Below are 19,044 nucleotides of genomic sequence, written 5' to 3' on the forward strand. Positions count from 1 at the left end.
GTGTGCGGCTGCTCAGCCATGGAAACCCATTTCATGAAGCTCCCAACGAACAGTTATTGTGCTGACGTTTCAAACTGCCTCTGGAAGCAACTCGGTAGTGAGTGTTGCAACCGAGGACAGATGATTTTTACGTGTTACACGCTTCAGTGGTTCCATTCTGTGAGCTTGTGTGGCTACCACTTCGCGGCTGAGCATTGTTGCTTCTAGACGTTTCCACTTCACAATAACAGCACTTACATTTGACCGGGGCAGGTCTAGCAGGGCAGAAATCTGACGAACTGATGACGATTCCACATTGAAAGTCACTGAGCTCTTCAGTAAGGCCATTCTACTGCCAATGCTTGTCTATGGAGATTGCATGGCTGGGTGCTCAATGTTATACACCTGCCAGCAATGGTTGTGGCTGAAATAGCCGAATCCACAATTGAAGGGGTGTCCACATACTTTCTATATATAGTGTATAATCCAGCATATTTACACAGGAGGTGGCAAGCTACACACAGCTGTGCGGTGAAGGTTTGCGTCAACCTTGATTGTTAAAGTGACAAGCTCAAGCAAATCCCCACAAAGCTATGCACACAGTCATGAATGCAAGTTGAGACATGCAATATAGCCGTAAACAACGCAGAGCGGAGATTTCAACATGGACCATGGTAGGCAGTGAACCCTCTTGACTTTCGCGCTGACTTCTATCATTGAGCAGTTCACAAGTCAACATTCTCCGCTTTACTTGCATCACAGGTAAAGCAAGAATATACAACTTTGACCAGATGCCATATATATATACAGTGGGGAGAACAAGTATTTGATACACTGCCGATTTTGCAGGTTTTCCTACTTACAAAGCATGTAGAGGTCTGTAATTTTTATCATAGGTACACTTCAACTGTGAGAGACGGAATCTAAAACAAAAATCCAGGAAATCACATTGTATGATTTTTAAGTAATTAATTTGCATTTTATTGCATGACATAAGTATTTGATCACTTCACAACCAGTAAGAATTCCGGCTCTCACAGACCTGTTCGTTTTTCTTTAAGAAGCCCTCCTGTTCCCACTCATTACCTGTATTAACTGCACCTGTTTGAACTCGTTACCTGTAATAAAAGACACCTGTCCACACACTCAATCAAACAGACTCCAACCTCTCCACAATGGCCAAGACCAGAGAGCTGTGTAGGACATCAAGGATAAAATTGTAGACCTGCACAAGGCTGGGATGGGCTACAGGACAATAGGGAAGCAGCTTGGTGAGAAGGCAACAACTGTTGGCGCAATTATTAGAAAATGGAAGAAGTTCAAGATGTGGTCAATCACCCTCGGTCTGGGGCTCCATGCAAGATCTCACCTCGTGGGCATCAATAATCATGAGGAAGGTGAGGGATCAGCCCAGAACTACACGGCAGGACTTGGTCAATGACCTGAAGAGAGCTGGGACCACAGTCTCAAAGAAAACCATTAGTAACACACTACGCCGTCATGGATTAAAATCCTGCAGCGCACGCAAGGTCCCCTGCTCAAGCCAGCGCATGTCCAGGCCCGTCTGAAGTTTGCCAATGACCATCTGGATGATCCAGAGGAGGAATGGAGAAGGCATGTGGTCTGATGAGACAAAAAAGAGCTTTTTGGTCTAAACTCCACTCGCGGTGTTTGGAGGAAGAAGAAGGATGAGTACAACCCCAAGAACACCATCCCAACCGTGAAGCATGGAGATGGAAACATCATTCTTTGGGGATGCTTTTCTGCAAAGGGGACAGGACGACTACACCGTATTGAGGGGAGGATGGATGGGCCATGTATCGCAAGATCTTGGCCAACAGCCTCCTTCCCCAGTAAGAGCATTGAAGATGGTCGTGGCTGGTCTTCCAGCATGACAACGACCCAAAACACACAGCCAGGGCAACTAAGGAGTGGCTCCGTAAGAAGCATCTCAAGGTCCTGGAGTGGCCTAGCCAGTCTCCAGACCTGAACCCAATAGAAAATCTTTGGAGGGAGCTGAAAGTCCGTATTGCCCAGCGACAGCCCCGAAACCTGAAGGATCTGGAGAAGGTCTGTATGGAGGAGTGGCCAAAATCCCTGCTGCAGTGTGTGCAAACCTGGTCAAGAACTACAGGAAACGATGATCTCTGTAATTGCAAACAAAGGTTTCTGTACCAAATATTAAGTTCTGCTTTTCTGATGTATCAAATACTTATGTCATGCAATAAAATGCAAATTAATTACTTAAAAATCATACAATGTGATTTTCTGGATTTTTTAGATTACGTCTCTCACAGTTGAAGTGTACCTATGATAAAAATTACAGACCTCTACATGCTTTGTAAGTAGGACAACCTGAAAAATCGGCAGTGTATCAAAATACTTGTTCTCCCCACTGTTATAATATATATATAAATAATCTTATATTATGTTCTTATATGTCCTCCAGTGGAGGCTGGTGGAGGAGCTATAGGAGGACGAGCTCATTGTAATGGCTGGAATGGAATAAATACAACCGAGTCATATACAACACTTCTTTGTATTCCATTCCAGCCACTACAATGAGCCCATCCTCCTATAACCTCCCACCAGCCTCTGTCCTCATGTTGTGTTCACGTGAGCTGCTCTCCCAAAATAAGAGCCCATCTCAATCACTTCAATTTGAAAACAGCACAGTGACATACTGTTACAGAGCTAGATGGAACTTGAATGATTGTGGAACAAGCCTGATCATGGCTTTCCCCATTCTATTTCACTTCACTTATCAGTCTGGCGAAATCCAATAGATGGGCGTTTTGAATAAGCCAGAAAATGAATGGACCAATCAGCATCCTCTCAGAAACAGTGGGTGGGTTTAGGACAAAAGCCCACGTGGTCAAATACTGTGCTTTGAATAAGGCCGTCCTCTGATTGATCGGTCCAAATAGCAGATTTTTTTCTCATTTTGAATAATGCCCCTCATTACAGACTCAAAACAGTTTCAATTATGAGAAATCCCATACTGATAAGTGAATTGAAAAAGAATGGCCAACGTAGCAATCAGCTCGATTCCTCCAGGCTAGAATGAGCAATCTGATAAAAAAAGCCCTCGAAGAGAGCGTCGTACTTGGCTCGACACGGACAGCATCTCCACGGCCGAAGGCTGGTTCAGGGGGAGGTCCAGCGTGGCGTCGGCGGTTCCTGGGAACGTTGACGGGGTCAAACAGATGTCTATCCAGCTGGCCTCGGCAAGGGGAGTTATCATCCCCTCCCGCCCGTCCAGAGGCATGTGTCCAGGGTAAATCCCTTCCTCCCAAGTTCTTTCCTCGTTCCTGTCATGGCATAAAGCTCCTCTTTGTCCTGATGGGTCTCCTTGGCATGCTCCACTTCGCCCTCTGGCAGAGTCAACTCATAGGACAGCAATCTGTCGAGGGCGTCCTCCAGCAAGGGCTCCTGACATGGCCACATTATCCCCAAGTCAGTACATGCAGTAGGGTGCTCTGGTGGCTGAGCAGCAGGTGTGTCTGACTGGTTCTCCTTCGGTGGCGAAGAAGGCGCAATGGGGGCTAAGGGAGGAAGGGTGTTCGTTTTAGGACCGGGGCGTCTTGGCAACAGCTACAGGACCGGGCGTCTTGGCAACAGTTAAGGTAAGGGCGCTCTCAAGCGGCTAGATATTCTTTACCATTCTGCCATCGGATTTGCCAACAATGCTCCTTATAGGACACATCACTGTACTCTATACTCCTCTGTATACCCGTCGCAAGACCCACTGGTTGATGCTTATTTATAAAACCCTCTTAGATAGGGGGGAGTGAGGCCTGAGATATCTACTGCAGCCCTCAACCTCCACATACAACACCCATTCTGCCAATCACATTCTGTTAAAAGTTCCCCAAAGCACACACATCCCTGGGTCACTCCTCTTTTCAGTCCGCTGCAACAAGTTTCAACAAATACTCAAACTAGACAGTTTTATCTAAATCTCTTCATTCAAAGACTCAATCATGGACACTCTTACTGACAGTTGTGGCTGCTTTGCGTGATGTATTGTTGTCTCTACCTTCTTGCCCGTTGTTTGTGCACAATAATGTTTGTACCATGTTTTGTGCTGCTACCATGTTGTGTTGCGTTGCTGCCTTGCTACGTTGTTGTCTTAGGTCTCTCTATGTAGTGTTGTGTGTTTTGTCCTATATTTATATTTTATTTATTTGTTTTATTTTTAATCCCAGCCTCTGTCCCCGCAGGAGGCCTTTTGCCTTTTGGTATGCTGTCATTGTAAATAAGAATTTGTTCTTAACTGACTTGTCTAGTTAAATAAAGGTTCAATAAAATAAATAACAGTTACAGGGCTAGGCATCTTGGCAACAGTAACAGGACTAGGGGTATCGGAAAAAATGACTGGATTACGCGTCTTGCTGGTTTTTGCATCCACTGTAGGACTTTTCAACTGGAGCAAAAGGAGGATTGGGGTTATTTGACTAAGTATGGCTTGTGGTGGTAGAGACCACAGTGAAGGACTATGTGGGAGGTCAGTGTAGTTCTCACGCTGGGATCAGTTTCTCCTACCAGCTGTGTGTGGATCTGGGTGTACTGGAGACTCTGGGACAAGGCCAACACAACGGAGGCTGAAGCAGCTGAGGGGAGAGGCAGAGCAGGCATCGTCATCTATGTGGAGTTCTAAAGGAACAGGGTTACAGGAGGGGAACGTGTCACTGAGGGGCTCCAGCTGCAGATCCACAGGCTCAGTTGGGTATCTGGTTAAAACTACTGGGGCAGCAGACTCTCTATGGAGGGCGGTTCTGATCCTTGACTGAGCAGGAGAGGTTCCATATCGACAGACAATTGAGAACCAGACTGGAGACAGAAGACAGTAATAATAGGAGACAAGGAGGGGAAACAATTGAAAATGGTTTGAAAAGAGGTAGACATGGAAAGTAGAGGTAGACATGGAAAGACATGCATCATGTCAAGTCAATCATGACCATTTCTTTAAAGCCTTGTGAAAAGTAGCATAATATATCATAGTGATGAATATAACAATAATTCACATTCCTCACAGTAGCTATGTTTCCATCCAAATTGGGGACATGTTTTCATGCAAATATTCAAAAGTCTGCATATTTTCCCACCAGTCGTGTTTCCACCAAACTGACTTGTTGTGGATAAAAAGCAGTGTGTGATGACGTAGTGCAAAAAAAAAAAAAAAAAAAGGGTACCTTTCCGCTTAAGATTTCATGTACCGAATAAAAATCTAAAGTTCAAATGCATTTCCATCACATTTTCAACTCTGATAGGTTAGGTCACTAAAACTGTTTCGTTAAATAGCACGTGCCCACTCTGGTCAGTGTGGGTAGGCTAGCCTACATGAGATTATTATAGATAAGAGCGCAATTTTTTGTTGTTGTCAAATGGCAGTAAAGGGTCAATCATGTCACCAAAAGAAGACCCTCAATATTTATTACAAAGGAGCTTCAAGCTTATTTGTGCACTTTTCACCACCCTGTGAATTCATAACTCATCAGTAGCAATAAACTGCATGATTTCCTGACTCATAGTGGGAGGACTACATGAATATCATCACGTGACTCCAAATGTACAGTGCATTCAGAAAGTATTCAGGCCTCAACTTTTTCCACATTTTGTTAAGTTACAGCCTTATTATAAAATGTATTAAATAAAATGTTTTTCCTCAGTCTACACACAATACCCCATAATGACAAAGTGAAAACAGGTTTAGACATTTTTACAAATGTATTAAAAATAAAACACAGAAATACCTTATTTACATAAGTACTGAGACCCTTTGCTATGAGACTCAAAATTAAGCTCAGGTGCATCCTGTTTCCATTGATTGTCCTTGTGAAGTTTCTACGACTTGATTGGAGTCGACCTGTGGTAAATTAAATTGATTGGACATGAGGAAAGGCACACAGTTGCCAGTGCATGTCAGAGCAAAAACCAAGCCATGAGGTCAAAGGAATTGTCCGTAGAGCGCCAAGACAGGATTGTGTCGAAGCACAGATCTGGGGAAGGATACCGAAAAATGTCTGCAGCATTGAAGGTCACTAAAAACACAGTGGCCTCCATCATTCTTAACTGGAAGTAGTTTGGAACCACCAAGAGACTCTTCCTAGAGGTGGTCGCCTGGCCAAACTGAGCAATCGGAAGAGAAAGGCCTTGGTCAGGGAGGTCACCAAGAACCCAATGGTCAGCGCTCCAGAGATCCTCTGTGTAGATGGGAGAACCTTCCAGAAGGACAACCATCTCTGCAGCATTCCACCATTCAGGCCTTTATGGTAGAGTGACCAGACGGAAGCCACATGACAGCCCCTTGGAGTTTGCCAAACAACACCTAAAGGACTCTAACCATGAGAAACAAGATTCTCTGGCTGATGAAAGCAAGATTGAACTCTTTGGCCTGAATGCCAAGCGTCACATCTGTAAGAAAACCTGGCACCATCCCTATGGTGAAGCATGGTGGTGGCAGCGTCATCCTGTGGGGATGTTTTTCAGCAGCAGGGACTGGGACACTAGTCAGGATCGAGGGAAAGATGATCGGAGAAAAGTACAGAGAAATCCTTGATGAAGTCCTAAGTGCTCTGGAGCAGGTTCTCAGACTGGGGCGAAGGTTCACCTTCCAACAGGACAACGACCCTAAGCACACAACCAAGACAACGCAGAAGTGGCTTCAGGACAAGTCTCTGAATGTCCTTGAGTGGCCCAGCCAGAGCCCGGACTTGAACCCGATCGAACATCTCTGGAGAGACCTGAAAATAGATGTGCAGCGATGCTCCCCATCCAACCCGAAAGAGCTTGAGAGGATCTGCAGAGAAGAATGGGAGAAACTCCCCAAATACAGTTGTGCCAACCTTGTAGCATCATACCCAAGACTTGAGGCTATAATCCCTGCCAAAGGCGCTTCAACAAAGTACCTAGTAAAGAGTCTGAATAGTTATATAAAACGTTATAGTTTTAAATGCATTAGCAAAAAAAGTTTTTGCTTTGTCATTATGGGGTACTGTGTAGATTAAATAGTTTTTTCCCTCATCAATCTATTATAAAATAAGGCTGTAATGTAACAGAATGTGGAAAAGTCAAGGGGTCTGAATACTTTCCAAATGCACTACTTTGATAGAATAGCATCATATATGCGCATAAAAGGTGTTTCGCATAATACATTTTACAGACACAAAAAGATTCCACTTTGTCAAGCAAGCGTATTTTGTTTTGTCGACATTTGGAAAGTTTACAGACAAATGAGCAGTTTCCATCAGGCCTGTCATTTTAAAAAAATCCTTTACTCGCATAAAAAGTAAATGAAACCTGGTTAGAGTAAATAAGTTGTTGTATTGTGCGATTGATAAGGCAAATGGTAGTAAATGCCCGACTCAATGTACATTACATTCTAGACCACAGGATTCTACCTGTGTGAAGAACCCACACATCAATGCCAGAAATAAATCTTCAACCTACCCTTTTAAAGCAACACATTCACCTCAGAGTTGACTTTCCACCACCTGGTTTCTAATCGATATATTTATTTGAATTCACATTTCACCTCAACTTACTTCACCCAATCTGTACCTGCATAGTGCTCTTTATCATCTATCACCCCACCCACCCACCCCCATCATGCATCCACCCTAGATATTTTGTGTGTATGTATTGATATGTAGGCTGTGTGCTGTTTGAAAATGTATGTAGTTCTCTCCTTGAGCTGTTATTGTCTATTGATGTTCTGTATTATGTAATGTTTAATGTGATCCCCAGGAAGAGTAGCACTCACCGGTCTCCTTCTCATTCTCATTCACCCACCCTCGTAAAAATCTTTCTGTAAAAAACTTACGTTGCTCTGGACTTTGAAGTCGGACAGCGAGGCCATGAGCTCGTCAAGCTCCCGCGTGGCGGAGGAGGCTGAGATTCTGGCCTGCAGCTGGGAAGGCGTCTCCTCCTCCCCCAACTTCTCTACAACCAATGGGGTGGGGCTAGAGATCACAAACATTAGGTCATAATGATGAGCGTTAAATGACCAAAGGCAAACATGAACACACAGGACATAGCACAATCTGAGTAAGATTAAACTGTCTTCAGGAACTTGAGGTGCAGTGCCATTGCTTTGCAGTCAATTGTCCCCCAATTTATGGGAATAGCAACATTTTGGACCAGCCCTAATCCTTACATGGGAGAGGGAACAGAACTTTCTTGCTCGTCAAGGAGGCTCTTGGCGCTGGGGCGCACGTATTCGATGACTGGTGGCCTGGTGGCCACGCTGCGTTTTGGCTTCTCCATGGTGGGGCGAGGCAACTTGCCTGCCCCAGAAACCCCGTTCGCCTGCACATAATGGGTGGTGCTGCTGGAAGGGAGGGGCGGAGCAGACTCTTCTGCAACACAGGAGGAGAAAAATATATATTTACATATTGGCAAGTTCCAGTGGGTGAATGAGAAGGAGACTGGTGAGTGCTACTCTTTTATGTACCAAATAGGGTTTTCTACGTGTGGGCCCTGGTCAAAAGCAGTGCACTATATAGGGAATAGGGTGTCATTTGGGATGCACACATTATGGTGTAGCGTACCCTCAGTGGGGAAGGATGGTGTGTTGTGCTGCACAGCGTTGAGCTCCAGAAGCAGCCGGTCCAGCTCCGACAGGTTGCAGCCCAGGGAGGAGCTCATAGCAGCCTCCGTACTCTTCTGCTTGTTGGGGAAGCTGCAGGAACCAACAGACATCTGATGTTCATTTTGTCATGTGTCGCTACATGAAGTGTATTGTTTATTATGATCATTATTACCTGTAGACGTGGTCCTCTTCGCTTTGGGGTAAGGGGGGGCTACTGCTGTCCCTGGACCACAAGCTTTTCTGTGCAGGGCTGTAGGACTAAGAAAGGACAGGTACATATTTAGAAGTGTTCTAGGTAAAGTGGTAAATGGGTGAGAGGGTGTCATGTGGGCACAGGCTTTTGCTCAGTCTTCAAGATTTTATTAGTTGAATCAGATCGGTTACCAACTTGCGCAAAAGCCTGAACCCACACCAGCCTTGTGTGTGTATGGGAACACATGTATGTATGTATGTATGTATGTATGTATGTATGTATGTATGTATGTACCTACCTGTTTGCACAAGGGGGTGGAATCTAGGGGGTCAAGCAAGGTTCCATTCAGGGCCTCAGCAGAGGGAGGTGGTGGTACAGGGGGAGGGGCCTGTCCTCCCGTGGGGAAAGAGTAGGGTGTCTCGTCCGGCAGAAACACTGGCCGCTTGGAGATGTGGGAGGTCGTCGACTCCAAGTCCGCCAGCAATGCATCTAGGAACATAAGAGTAAGACCCTTTTAATATTAATTCCTATCCTGGTAGACTCATGTATCCGGCCTTATAAATCAAAAGCAAAGTTTTCAAAAGTTGACCTGGTGTAAACAGAAAATCCCTGACAAGATTGCTGACAACAAATCCCTGACAACACCAAACATTGGGAAATCACCTTGGCTTATGTTGGTTCCACTTTTCTGGGCTCCGTTATTTACTTAAGAAATAAGGAATACTCAAAATGTGCACTTATAAATCATAACAATTTTAATCAAAATACAGCTGTAGACAGAAGTCAAAGATCAAACATACAACTGATGTCTCTCCTGAGTTCTGCCCCGAACAAAAGAAAGACAGGATCTTATATACCCCACACCTTATGGTGGGATCTCCTATGTCCAAACCTGCATGTGCAGATAAAATAACAAGTTATTCTTAACACAAGGTTTCTGAGAACCTGTCTCAATGGCATGCAAATCTGCCCTTGTTTCAGAGAAAAACAGAAGCTGTCTCTCTGTGTCTCACTATCACCCTCAGTCCCTTTTCTCAACGACGACGCGGGGCTGTGGGTTTTGGCAGAGAGCTAGACACAGACAGAGGCCTCAATATTCAGCTATACAGTGAGAATAAGTACAATGGCACGTAAGCAAATTAATAACATAAAGCAATGGTGGGAGTCTTTAGAAGACCCCCAAATCAACTTTAACCCTACACTTATTTGATTGCATCTCTCAAGGAGAAGTTTTATTTGAAAAAAGTAGGTTATTCCTAGACCTCTCATCAATCAATAACGGACGACAAGCCCGCCACTAGTCTACTGTAGTTTCAAATGAATTTGTTGTGCAGGTTTATTTTATATTGTCATGGTATGACCTGTGATCCTGCCATCATCATCATCATCCTCCTCCTAGTCATCAATAAGTACACTTGACAGCTTGATGATCTGGCACTTTCCCAACGTGTCCAAACACAGCCAGATGTGAGCAACATTTAGACATCTTAGGAGGAGCAGCAGGGTAGTAATCCACTTCACTGAATCATCTGCACTGTTACCACACCTTTGGTTACTCATTTACCCTGCTGCTCACAAAGTTTCACTGTTAATAGATGTGAAGTAGACAGCAGCGAGACATAAGCTTTGGTAACATTTTACAGTAAAAAGTGTACTTTATAAACTATTTATATACACTATTAGTAAACGGTTTCTACATTTTCCTAAATAGAAATCCTTAAAATCCCTTTAAGTAGGTTGTCTACCACAGCTTTCTCTGGTCAGGTTGTAATCCCCTCACTGCCAACCAATTGTTGCTTTCCACCTTGATAGACATGGTCAATCTAGATCATGTTCATCCCATAAGAAACACCCAACCACAATTTCCCACTATAAAATGCAGTCATTCTATCCGGGTAAAGAAAATGGCTAGCCAGTTAGGCACCCAGTTGGTGGGCAAGAAGAGAATGAGCAAGGTGACATTATCCACACTAATTCTGTATCAACCACCATAACGTTACACACCCATGTTCCTTATACTGAGATTACTTCTCTTAAGCAGTTGCCTCTGATTTCACAAGTGTGTGAAACTGACCATCTTCTGCACTACGAATACGTTCCCTACTCTACTCTCCACTGGACTTTACTTCAGTCATCAACAATAAACAGAACAAACAAGCCCAAACCATAAATGAACTGTGAACAACATATGTATGCACCTACACTTCAAGAAGTTAACAATACAAGGTCACACTAAACATAACTGATGACAAAAGGTGAGAAATAAAAAGGAAACCACAAGAGAAACATTAGTGGAAACAACATACCCGAGGCGATAAAGAAGAAGACTAGCACATACACACCCAGGGAGGACGAAGAGATGAATGCAAAGGAGAGAGCAACCCAAACCCACTGGCTGACAGGCAGGAACTGCCACCCTTAACACCAGAGACTGATAATGAGAGAGAGGGGAGGGAGGAAAGGGCAGGAGAGGAGGCGTCACTTTGTGGCAGCGGGAGGATTAGGTTTACCCCTAGCTATGCCAATTTGGAGTTTCAGCCTTCTTGGCTCTCTGAAGGCTGAGGTAAGAGTCTGTTCACACTCACACAACTGCTGCAAATAACGGTTTACAAACTAGGCAATTAGAGCCAACTCGACGGCGCATTACAAGAAAGCCTGAGAAAAACATTAAAAAGTTGTGGCAGTGATGGAAGGAAAGTTGTGAAAGAGGGAGGGAGAGAATGGGTAGAAAAGAATGATATGGTCTCTGAGTACCATGCCTACAGAGGGAGTGGTGTGAGTGGTAATCAAATTAACCCTTCCTTCACACGGGCTGCTGTTCTGTCGGTCTCAAGGTTCATTCCAAGTGTGCTTGAGTTCAGTGACCAGGTCATTTAACATCATAACACACTCCCTCATCGGTATGAGTGGCTGAGATGGAGAGTATCCCATGGCCCAAGGAATCATGGAGGCCAAAGACAGACAATGGTGACAGCTGGGCTGAGCACTGGATCCACTTTGGCTAGAGTTGGCGTTAGCATCATTAGCATGCTGGATGATGACAGGGTTACCGAAGCAGAGTAGTTTGCTGACTGACTCCGAGACACTGTAAACATCTCAGTGGATTTGATTCTGGACACAGCAGAGCCGGGTGTTTATTCTCCTACAGCCAGATACTCCCTTTAAAGGGGAAATACAGTGGGGAGAACAAGTATTTGATACACTGCCGATTTTGCAGGTTTTCCTACTTACAAAGCATGTAGAGGTCTGTAATTTTTATCATAGGTACACTTCAACTATGAGAGACGGAATCTAAAACAAAAATCCAGAAAATCACATTGTATGATTTTTAAGTAATTAATTTGCATTTTATTGCATGACATAAGTATTTGATACATCAGAAAAGCAGAACTTATATTTGGTACAGAACCTTTGTTTGCAATTAAGAGATCAGTACGTTTCCTGTAGTTCTTGACTAGGTTTGCAACACTGCAGCAGGATTTTGGCCACTCCTCCCTACAGATCTTCTCCAGATCCTTCAGGTTTCGGGCTGTCTGGGCAATACGGACTTTCAGCTCCTCCAAGATTTTCTATTGGGTCAGGTCTGGAGACTGGCTAGGCCACTCCAGGACCTTGAGATGCTTCTTACGGAGCCACTCCTTAGTTGCCATGGCTGTGTGCTTCGTGTCGTTGTCATGCTGGAAGACCCAGCCACGACCCATCTTCAATGCTCTTACTGAGGGAAGGAGGTGTGGCCAATCTCGCGATACATGGCCCCATCCATCCTCCCCTCATACGGTGCAGTGTCCTGTCCCCTTTGCAGAAAAGCATCCCAAAGAATGATGTTTCCACCTCCATGCTTCAGTGGGATGGTGTTCTTGGGGTTGTACTCATACTTCTTCTTCCTCCAAACACGGCGAGTGGAGTTAGACCAAAAAGCTCTATTTTTGTCTCATCAGAGCACATGACCTTCTCCCATTCCTCCTCTGGATCATCCAGATGGTCATTGCAAACTTCAGACAGGCCTGGACACTGCACTGGCTTAAGCAGGGGGACCTTGCGTGCGCTGCAGGATTTTAATCCATGACGGCGTAGTGTGTTACTAATGGTTTTCTTTGAGACTGTGGTCCCAGCTCTCTTCAGGTCATTGACCAGGCCTGCCGTGTAGTTCTGGGCTGATCCCTCACCTTTCTCATGATCATTGATGCCCACGAGGTGAAATCTTGCATGGAGCCCCAGACCGAGGGTGATTGACCGTCATCTTGAACTTCTTCCATTTTCTAATAATTGCGCAACAGTTGTTTCCTTCTCACCAAGCTGCTTGCCTATTGTCCTGTAGCCCATCCCAGCCTTGTGCAGGTCTACAATTTTATCCCTGATGTCCTTACACAGCTCTCTGGTCTGGCCATTGTGGAGAGGTTGGAATCTGTTTGATTGAGTGTGTGGACAGGTGTCTTTTATACAGGTAACGAGTTCAAACAGGTGCAGTTAATACAGGTAATGATGGAGAACAGGAGGGCTTCTTAAAGAAAACAGGTCTGTGAGAGCCGGAATTCTTACTGGTTGGTAGGTGATCAAATACTTATGTCATGCAATAAAATGCTAATTAATTATTTAAAAATCATACAATGTGATTTTCTGGATTTTTGTTTTAGATTCCGTCTCTCACAGTTGAAGTGTACCTATGATAAAAATTACAGACCTCTACATGCTTTGTAAGTAGGAAAACCTGCAAAATCGGCAGTGTATCAAATACTTGTTCTCCCCACTGTATATAGCCTAACAACCAACCAACTGCCCAAAGGGTGAGGGAAAGTAAAAAACCGCAGCATCCAGAAAGTCAGCCATCATTCTGGGCAACAGAAATGCTCAAAGATCCATTTACGGTTGATTTCCAGCAGAAGGAGTTTCAACAAGGTTTTTGTGGGGAAGGTTATGTACTAGTACACCTACAAGCAAATACGTAGAATAGAGAGTCTTTAGACCAAGACCAGCCTCCAGTAATTATTTCTGGTAGTTCTAAGGCCTCAGAACATGAAGGAAACAGATTGCAACAGGAGGAGGCTGGGGTTTTGACATTTCTTGTTGTAGACCTAAGCATTCGTGTGGAGGCCTACAAAAGTGTCAGTCCTGTGCGCCAAAGGGCTGAGGGGAACATATTACATTTTAGTCATTTAGCAGATGCTCTTTTCCAGAGCAACTTACTGTAGTGAGTGCATACATTCATACTTTTTCTATACTGATCCCCCATGGGAATCCAATCAGTTGCAAGCGCCATGCTCTACCAACAGACCCACACAGGAACATGCCATGACACATCAGCTCCCAGCCAGCCATTCACATGTTCTGTTCTAATATCCAAACTCAAATTTCATTCAGAATGAAGCAACATATTGGGAATGCATTCTAAGGGGTGTGCTAGTGTGCATATTGGAACTTGGCCAAGGACTGTGCACTCTTGCCTGTTACTAGGCCATCCAGAGGTCGGGAGGGAACTGCAGTAGAAGTTAAAAGTACCCTGAATGAGGGAGAGGCTGTGTCCGAATACCCATACTACATACTTAAAACTGTACACTAAGCACTCTTCTTTGCATACTATTTAGCACGTACCATTTAGTAAAAATTATGCAGTATGCCATGGCCGGAACAACACGGATTCTGACTCGCTCAGTAGGTGGGGCGGGGCCGAGTGTTGGTGGATTTTTCCAAATTCAACAGACATGCATCGCATTAACCAGCATGATAATAGCTCATTTACAATTCAATACATTTCTCTAAACTCTGAATAGAATAGGAATGGAGTTCTAGGCATACTCAGACTGTTGAGGCAGACTATCACAGATACCTTAGCCCATCTATCCTATTTAGACAGAAACTGATCACTTCGTTCCAGTTCAACATACACTACCGTTCAAAGGTTTGGAGTCACTTAGAAATGTCCTTGTTTTTGGAAGAAAGGCACATTTTTTGTCCATTAAAATAACATCAGATTGATCAGAAATACAGTGTAGACAGTGTTCATGTTGTAAATGCCTATTGTAGCTGGAAACGGCAGATTTATGGAATATCTACAGTTGAAGTCGGAAGTTTAMATACACTTAGGTTGGAGTCATTAAAACACATTTTTCAATCACTCCACAACTTTCTTGTTAACAAACTATAGTTTTGGCAAGTGGGTTAGGACATCTACTTTGTGCGTGACAAGTAATTGTTCCAACAATTGTTTACAGACAGATCATTTCACTGTATCACAATTCCAGTGCGTCAGAAGTTTACATACAAAGTTGACTGTGCCTTTAAACAGCTTGGAAAATTCCAGAAAATGATGGCTTTAGAAGCTTCTGATAGGCTAATTGACATCATTTGAGTCAATTGGAGGTGTACCTGTGGATGTATATTTCAAGGCCTACCTTCAAACTCAGTGCCTCTTTGCTTGACATCATAGGAAAATCAAAAGAAATCAGCCAAGACCTCAGAAAAAATATTGTAGACCTCCACAAGTCTGGTTCATCCTTGGGAGCAATTTCCAAATTCCTGAAGGTACCACGTTCATCTGTACAAACAATAGTAYGCAAGTATAAACACMATGGGAYCACGCAGCCGTCATACCGCTCAGGAAGGAGACRCGTTCTGTSTCCTAGAGATGAACGWACTTKGGTGCGAAAAGTGCAAATCAATYCCAGAACAACAGCAAAGGACYTTGTGAAGATGCTGGAGGAAACAGGTACAAAAGTATCTATATCCACAGTAAAACAAGTTCTATATCGACATAACCTGAAAGGCCGCTCAGCAAGGAAGAAGCCACTGCTCCAAAACCGCCATAAACAAGCCAGACTACGGTTGTAACTGCACATGGGGACAAAGATTGTACTTTTTGGAGAAATGTCCTCTGGTCTGATGAAAAAAATATATAACTGTTTGGCCATAATGACCATCGTTATGTTTGGAGGAAAAAGGGGGAGGCTTGCAAGCCGAAGAACACCATCCCAACCGTGAAGCACAGGGGTGTTAGCATCATGTTGTGGGGGTKCTTTGCTGCAGGAGGGACTGGTGCACTTCACAAAAAAGATAGCACCATAAGGAATTTAAAATGATATGTGGCTATATTGAAGCAACATCTCAAGTCATCAGTCAGGAAGTTAAAGCTTGTTTGCAAATAGGTCTTCCAAATGGACAATGACCCAAAGCATACTTCCAAAGTTGTGGCAAAACGGCTTAAGGACAACAAAGTCAAGGTATTGGAGTGGCCATCACAAAGCCCCGACCTCAATCCCATAGAAAATTTGTGGGCAGAACTGAAAAAGCGTGTGCGAGCAAGGAGGCCTACAACCTGACTCAGTTACACCAGCTCTGTCAGGAGGAATGGGCCAAAATTCACCCAACTTATTGTGGAAAGCCTGTGGAAGGCTACCCGAAACATTTGACTCAAGTTAAACAATTTAAAGGCGATGCTATCAAGTACTAATTGAGTGTATGTAAACTTCTGACCCACTGGGAATGTGATGAAAGAAATAAAATATGAAATAAATCATTCTTTCTACTATTATTCTGACATTTCACATTCTTAAAATAAAAGTGGTGATCCTAACTGACCTAAGACAGGGAATTGTTACTGGGATTAAAGGTCAGGAATGTGGAAAAACTGGGTTTAAATGTATTTGGCTAAGGTATATGTAAACTTCAACTGTATATTGCTAGTCTGTAGTCTGGGACCCTATAGATGTAGTGAGGGAGGGGTCTTATAGCCCTTCCCCTTCTATTAATACAACRTAAACAATTATTATAATACATCAAACATTTGGTGCAGCCCCTATCACGACCCCAACCTCACGACCCCGACCTCAGTAGATTTTTTTTTCTTCTTCACCCCTACTTTGACAGTCAGGCGCCCATGAATCCATATGTTCAAATCAAAAAGGTCTGATTAACATGACATCTACAACGCAGCCACATCCTGATACATTCAGAAATCAAAAGATGGTTTAGTATTTGTTTAAAAGCTCTGATGAAGGCCAAGAGAACAAGAAACCCTCTTCAAATGAGAAAACAAATCAACTTTTGTAAAAAGATTTATCCTACGATGCAATACGCAATCATTTTAAGGATAAAAAAATATATATATATACTAATCCTACATTTGAACACCACTGCAGAAGCTTCGCTATTCTGTATCCTCCCAATTAAGTAGCCTAGTTTTGTTGTTTGGCTACAACTAAAGCTAGGGCCGATCACGCACAGCCCACCTCTTCCAATGTATTGTGGACAGTGTGCATCGAATTATACTAGTTGAAAAGCCAAAATGAGGTTAACATCCTGGCATTTAAACCATACTTGTTTTTCAAAAATTCACATAGAATGTTTTATACTATTTAAGCATAATGAGAACGTGTCATTTCCTACTATTCGTTGATTTCAGTAGTGCATCCCCAGTACTCTATTTTCTAAATGCTGCATAATATTAAATGTTATTTTTAGCATACTCAACCTACTATTTAGAACACAAGTATGGGTATTTGGACATGGCAAGAGTCTCCTCGGYTCACCTGCAGCTGGGAGATAGCATTTCAACCTCAGAATACTAAACCAATCCTCTTCCATAAAATGCTGACATTCCATAACTGTAATATACAGTCAAAAAGACATGAGCCGTATTGGAGAACAAGTTCCTAAACCAGTCACCCAACAGACAGTAACTAGGACGACTTGAGCTCCCTGTTAAGAGGTTGAGATCCCCTGGCTAAAATAAGAAGCCTAAAGCCCCTAAATATACCCACCACCAGAGCTTTATGTGCTTGGGTGAAGAGCATGACCAAACTGCAGGATCAGCAACCACAAAGAAGGTTCTAGACTTTTCCTTGCAGTTCCATCACGACCAAATGTGACCCGATTCAGGAAACTAGGCTTATGTCGCAAGCCACGACTTCACAGGAGAGCCTTTTGAACGTACATTTTTTAATAAATTTTTGGGCAGAAATGCCTTCTCGAACATGTGAACTTTCATGTGCCTTAATATCAAACTTGTATGTCATCTGTAAATACAAATAAAATTGTTAAATTACGAGCCTAGTTGGTTAGCCACAGAGAAAGTGAGCAACCTTCCCGCTAGCCATGATTGGCTGAGATAATGTGTGGGCTGGACATGCTGAAAGATGAGTTTGGATTGGTCTGCGGTGTTGCATTTTTAGTCTATAAAATGAGCTGCTCGTAATGCAGTTAACTAACATTGAACCTATTGGTTAACTTTATCTAGGTATGACAATCGGTTTGTACTGCTAGTTAAAGCCTGCTGTTAGCTAGCCAGCTGAAGTTAGGTGGCTGGTTAGCGACAGTAACTAACATTACCTGTATGAACTGTGTATAGTGAAATCTCAGAATGCCATTTCACATCTATTGTATAAAAATGCTAAAATATTTGTGTCTGTAATTTGTTTTTCAGCATCAAATCAGTAGAACACGCCTGACTATCATCTACCAGTCATACTGTCGTCAAGAAGAGAGCTGGCCCAAGCAAGCAAAGGCAGCAGCGCAGTCAACTACATGCACCATTTCTTCACCAACTACAGCTTTAGGAAAACACGTGTGGAACTGAATTGTGATAACTGCAGTGGCAAAAACAAGAACAAGTTTGTGCTCTGGTATTGTGCCTGGTGGACCCTGCACAAGCTCCACCACAATCTGGACCGTCACTTCCTGATCACAGGCCACACCAAGTTTGCCCCTGACTGGTGCTTCGGCCTCATCAAGCAACGCTTCAGAAAGACCAGAGTGAACACTGAGATTGCTGGTGTTGTGAAGGACAGCACTGTGACAGGTCAACATCCCACAGCTGGTTGGACTGGAGGATATTACGGTGCTGGTGGAAAGCTATGGCTGGCAACAACACCTGACTCTGTACTTCAGGCCGCTGCCACAGATCAAACAGTACAAGCACTTTAGGTAAAAAATAACTTTCATTGTATGAGGTTATTCTTATCTAAACTTGGGAGGTGAATTGATGTTGTGCAGGGTTGTAATGTCAGATTGTTTTGTTCCCCGTTTTACAGCTTCGATGCTCTGGAGCCTGGTGTTGTCGCCAAGGAGCGGTCGGACTGTCGGGACCAGGTTTCAGCTGCTGCGCATCCTTCCTCCCATAGATGGTCTGCCTGTACAAGCACCACCTGGACTGGACACAGCTAGACAAACTATTTGTTTTGAGAAGATCAGGGAGTTTTGCGACAAAGAGGCTATGGACAAGGGCAGGACAGAAACATTAGGTACCAAAACGTTCAATGGCCCTTTTCTCAAAAGTGAGTTTACAAGT

At 43.7% G+C, this 19,044-nt stretch overlaps 2 protein-coding genes across 4 annotated transcripts in view; one reads left to right on the forward strand and one right to left on the reverse strand.

Moving 5' to 3' along the window:
• plpp5 (phospholipid phosphatase 5) overlaps positions 1-19,044 on the forward strand; it is a 207,390-nt gene that overhangs the window by 181,206 nt on the left and 7,140 nt on the right. The window lies entirely within an intron of this gene.
• The window catches only part of LOC111970275 (paxillin), a 59,846-nt gene that overhangs the window by 13,330 nt on the left and 27,472 nt on the right, over positions 1-19,044 (reverse strand). The window contains exons 1-6 of one of the 2 annotated variants that reach the window (XM_023996930.3): positions 11,072-11,155; positions 9,064-9,254; positions 8,745-8,830; positions 8,532-8,662; positions 8,138-8,339; positions 7,805-7,943 (exon numbers count right to left, since the gene is read on the reverse strand). In XM_023996930.3, coding sequence (XP_023852698.1) covers positions 7,805-7,943; positions 8,138-8,339; positions 8,532-8,628 — 438 coding nt within the window. In that variant the 5' untranslated portion in view covers positions 8,629-8,662; positions 8,745-8,830; positions 9,064-9,254; positions 11,072-11,155. Of the gene's footprint in view, positions 1-7,804; positions 7,944-8,137; positions 8,340-8,531; positions 8,663-8,744; positions 8,831-9,063; positions 9,255-11,071; positions 11,156-19,044 lie in introns of those variants that run through there. The other variant, XM_023996929.2, reaches the window with a different exon arrangement.

The sequence above is a fragment of the Salvelinus sp. IW2-2015 genome, linkage group LG11 (genome assembly GCF_002910315.2).
Source record: "Salvelinus sp. IW2-2015 linkage group LG11, ASM291031v2, whole genome shotgun sequence".
In the NCBI taxonomy this organism is placed as follows: domain Eukaryota; kingdom Metazoa; phylum Chordata; class Actinopteri; order Salmoniformes; family Salmonidae; genus Salvelinus; species Salvelinus sp. IW2-2015.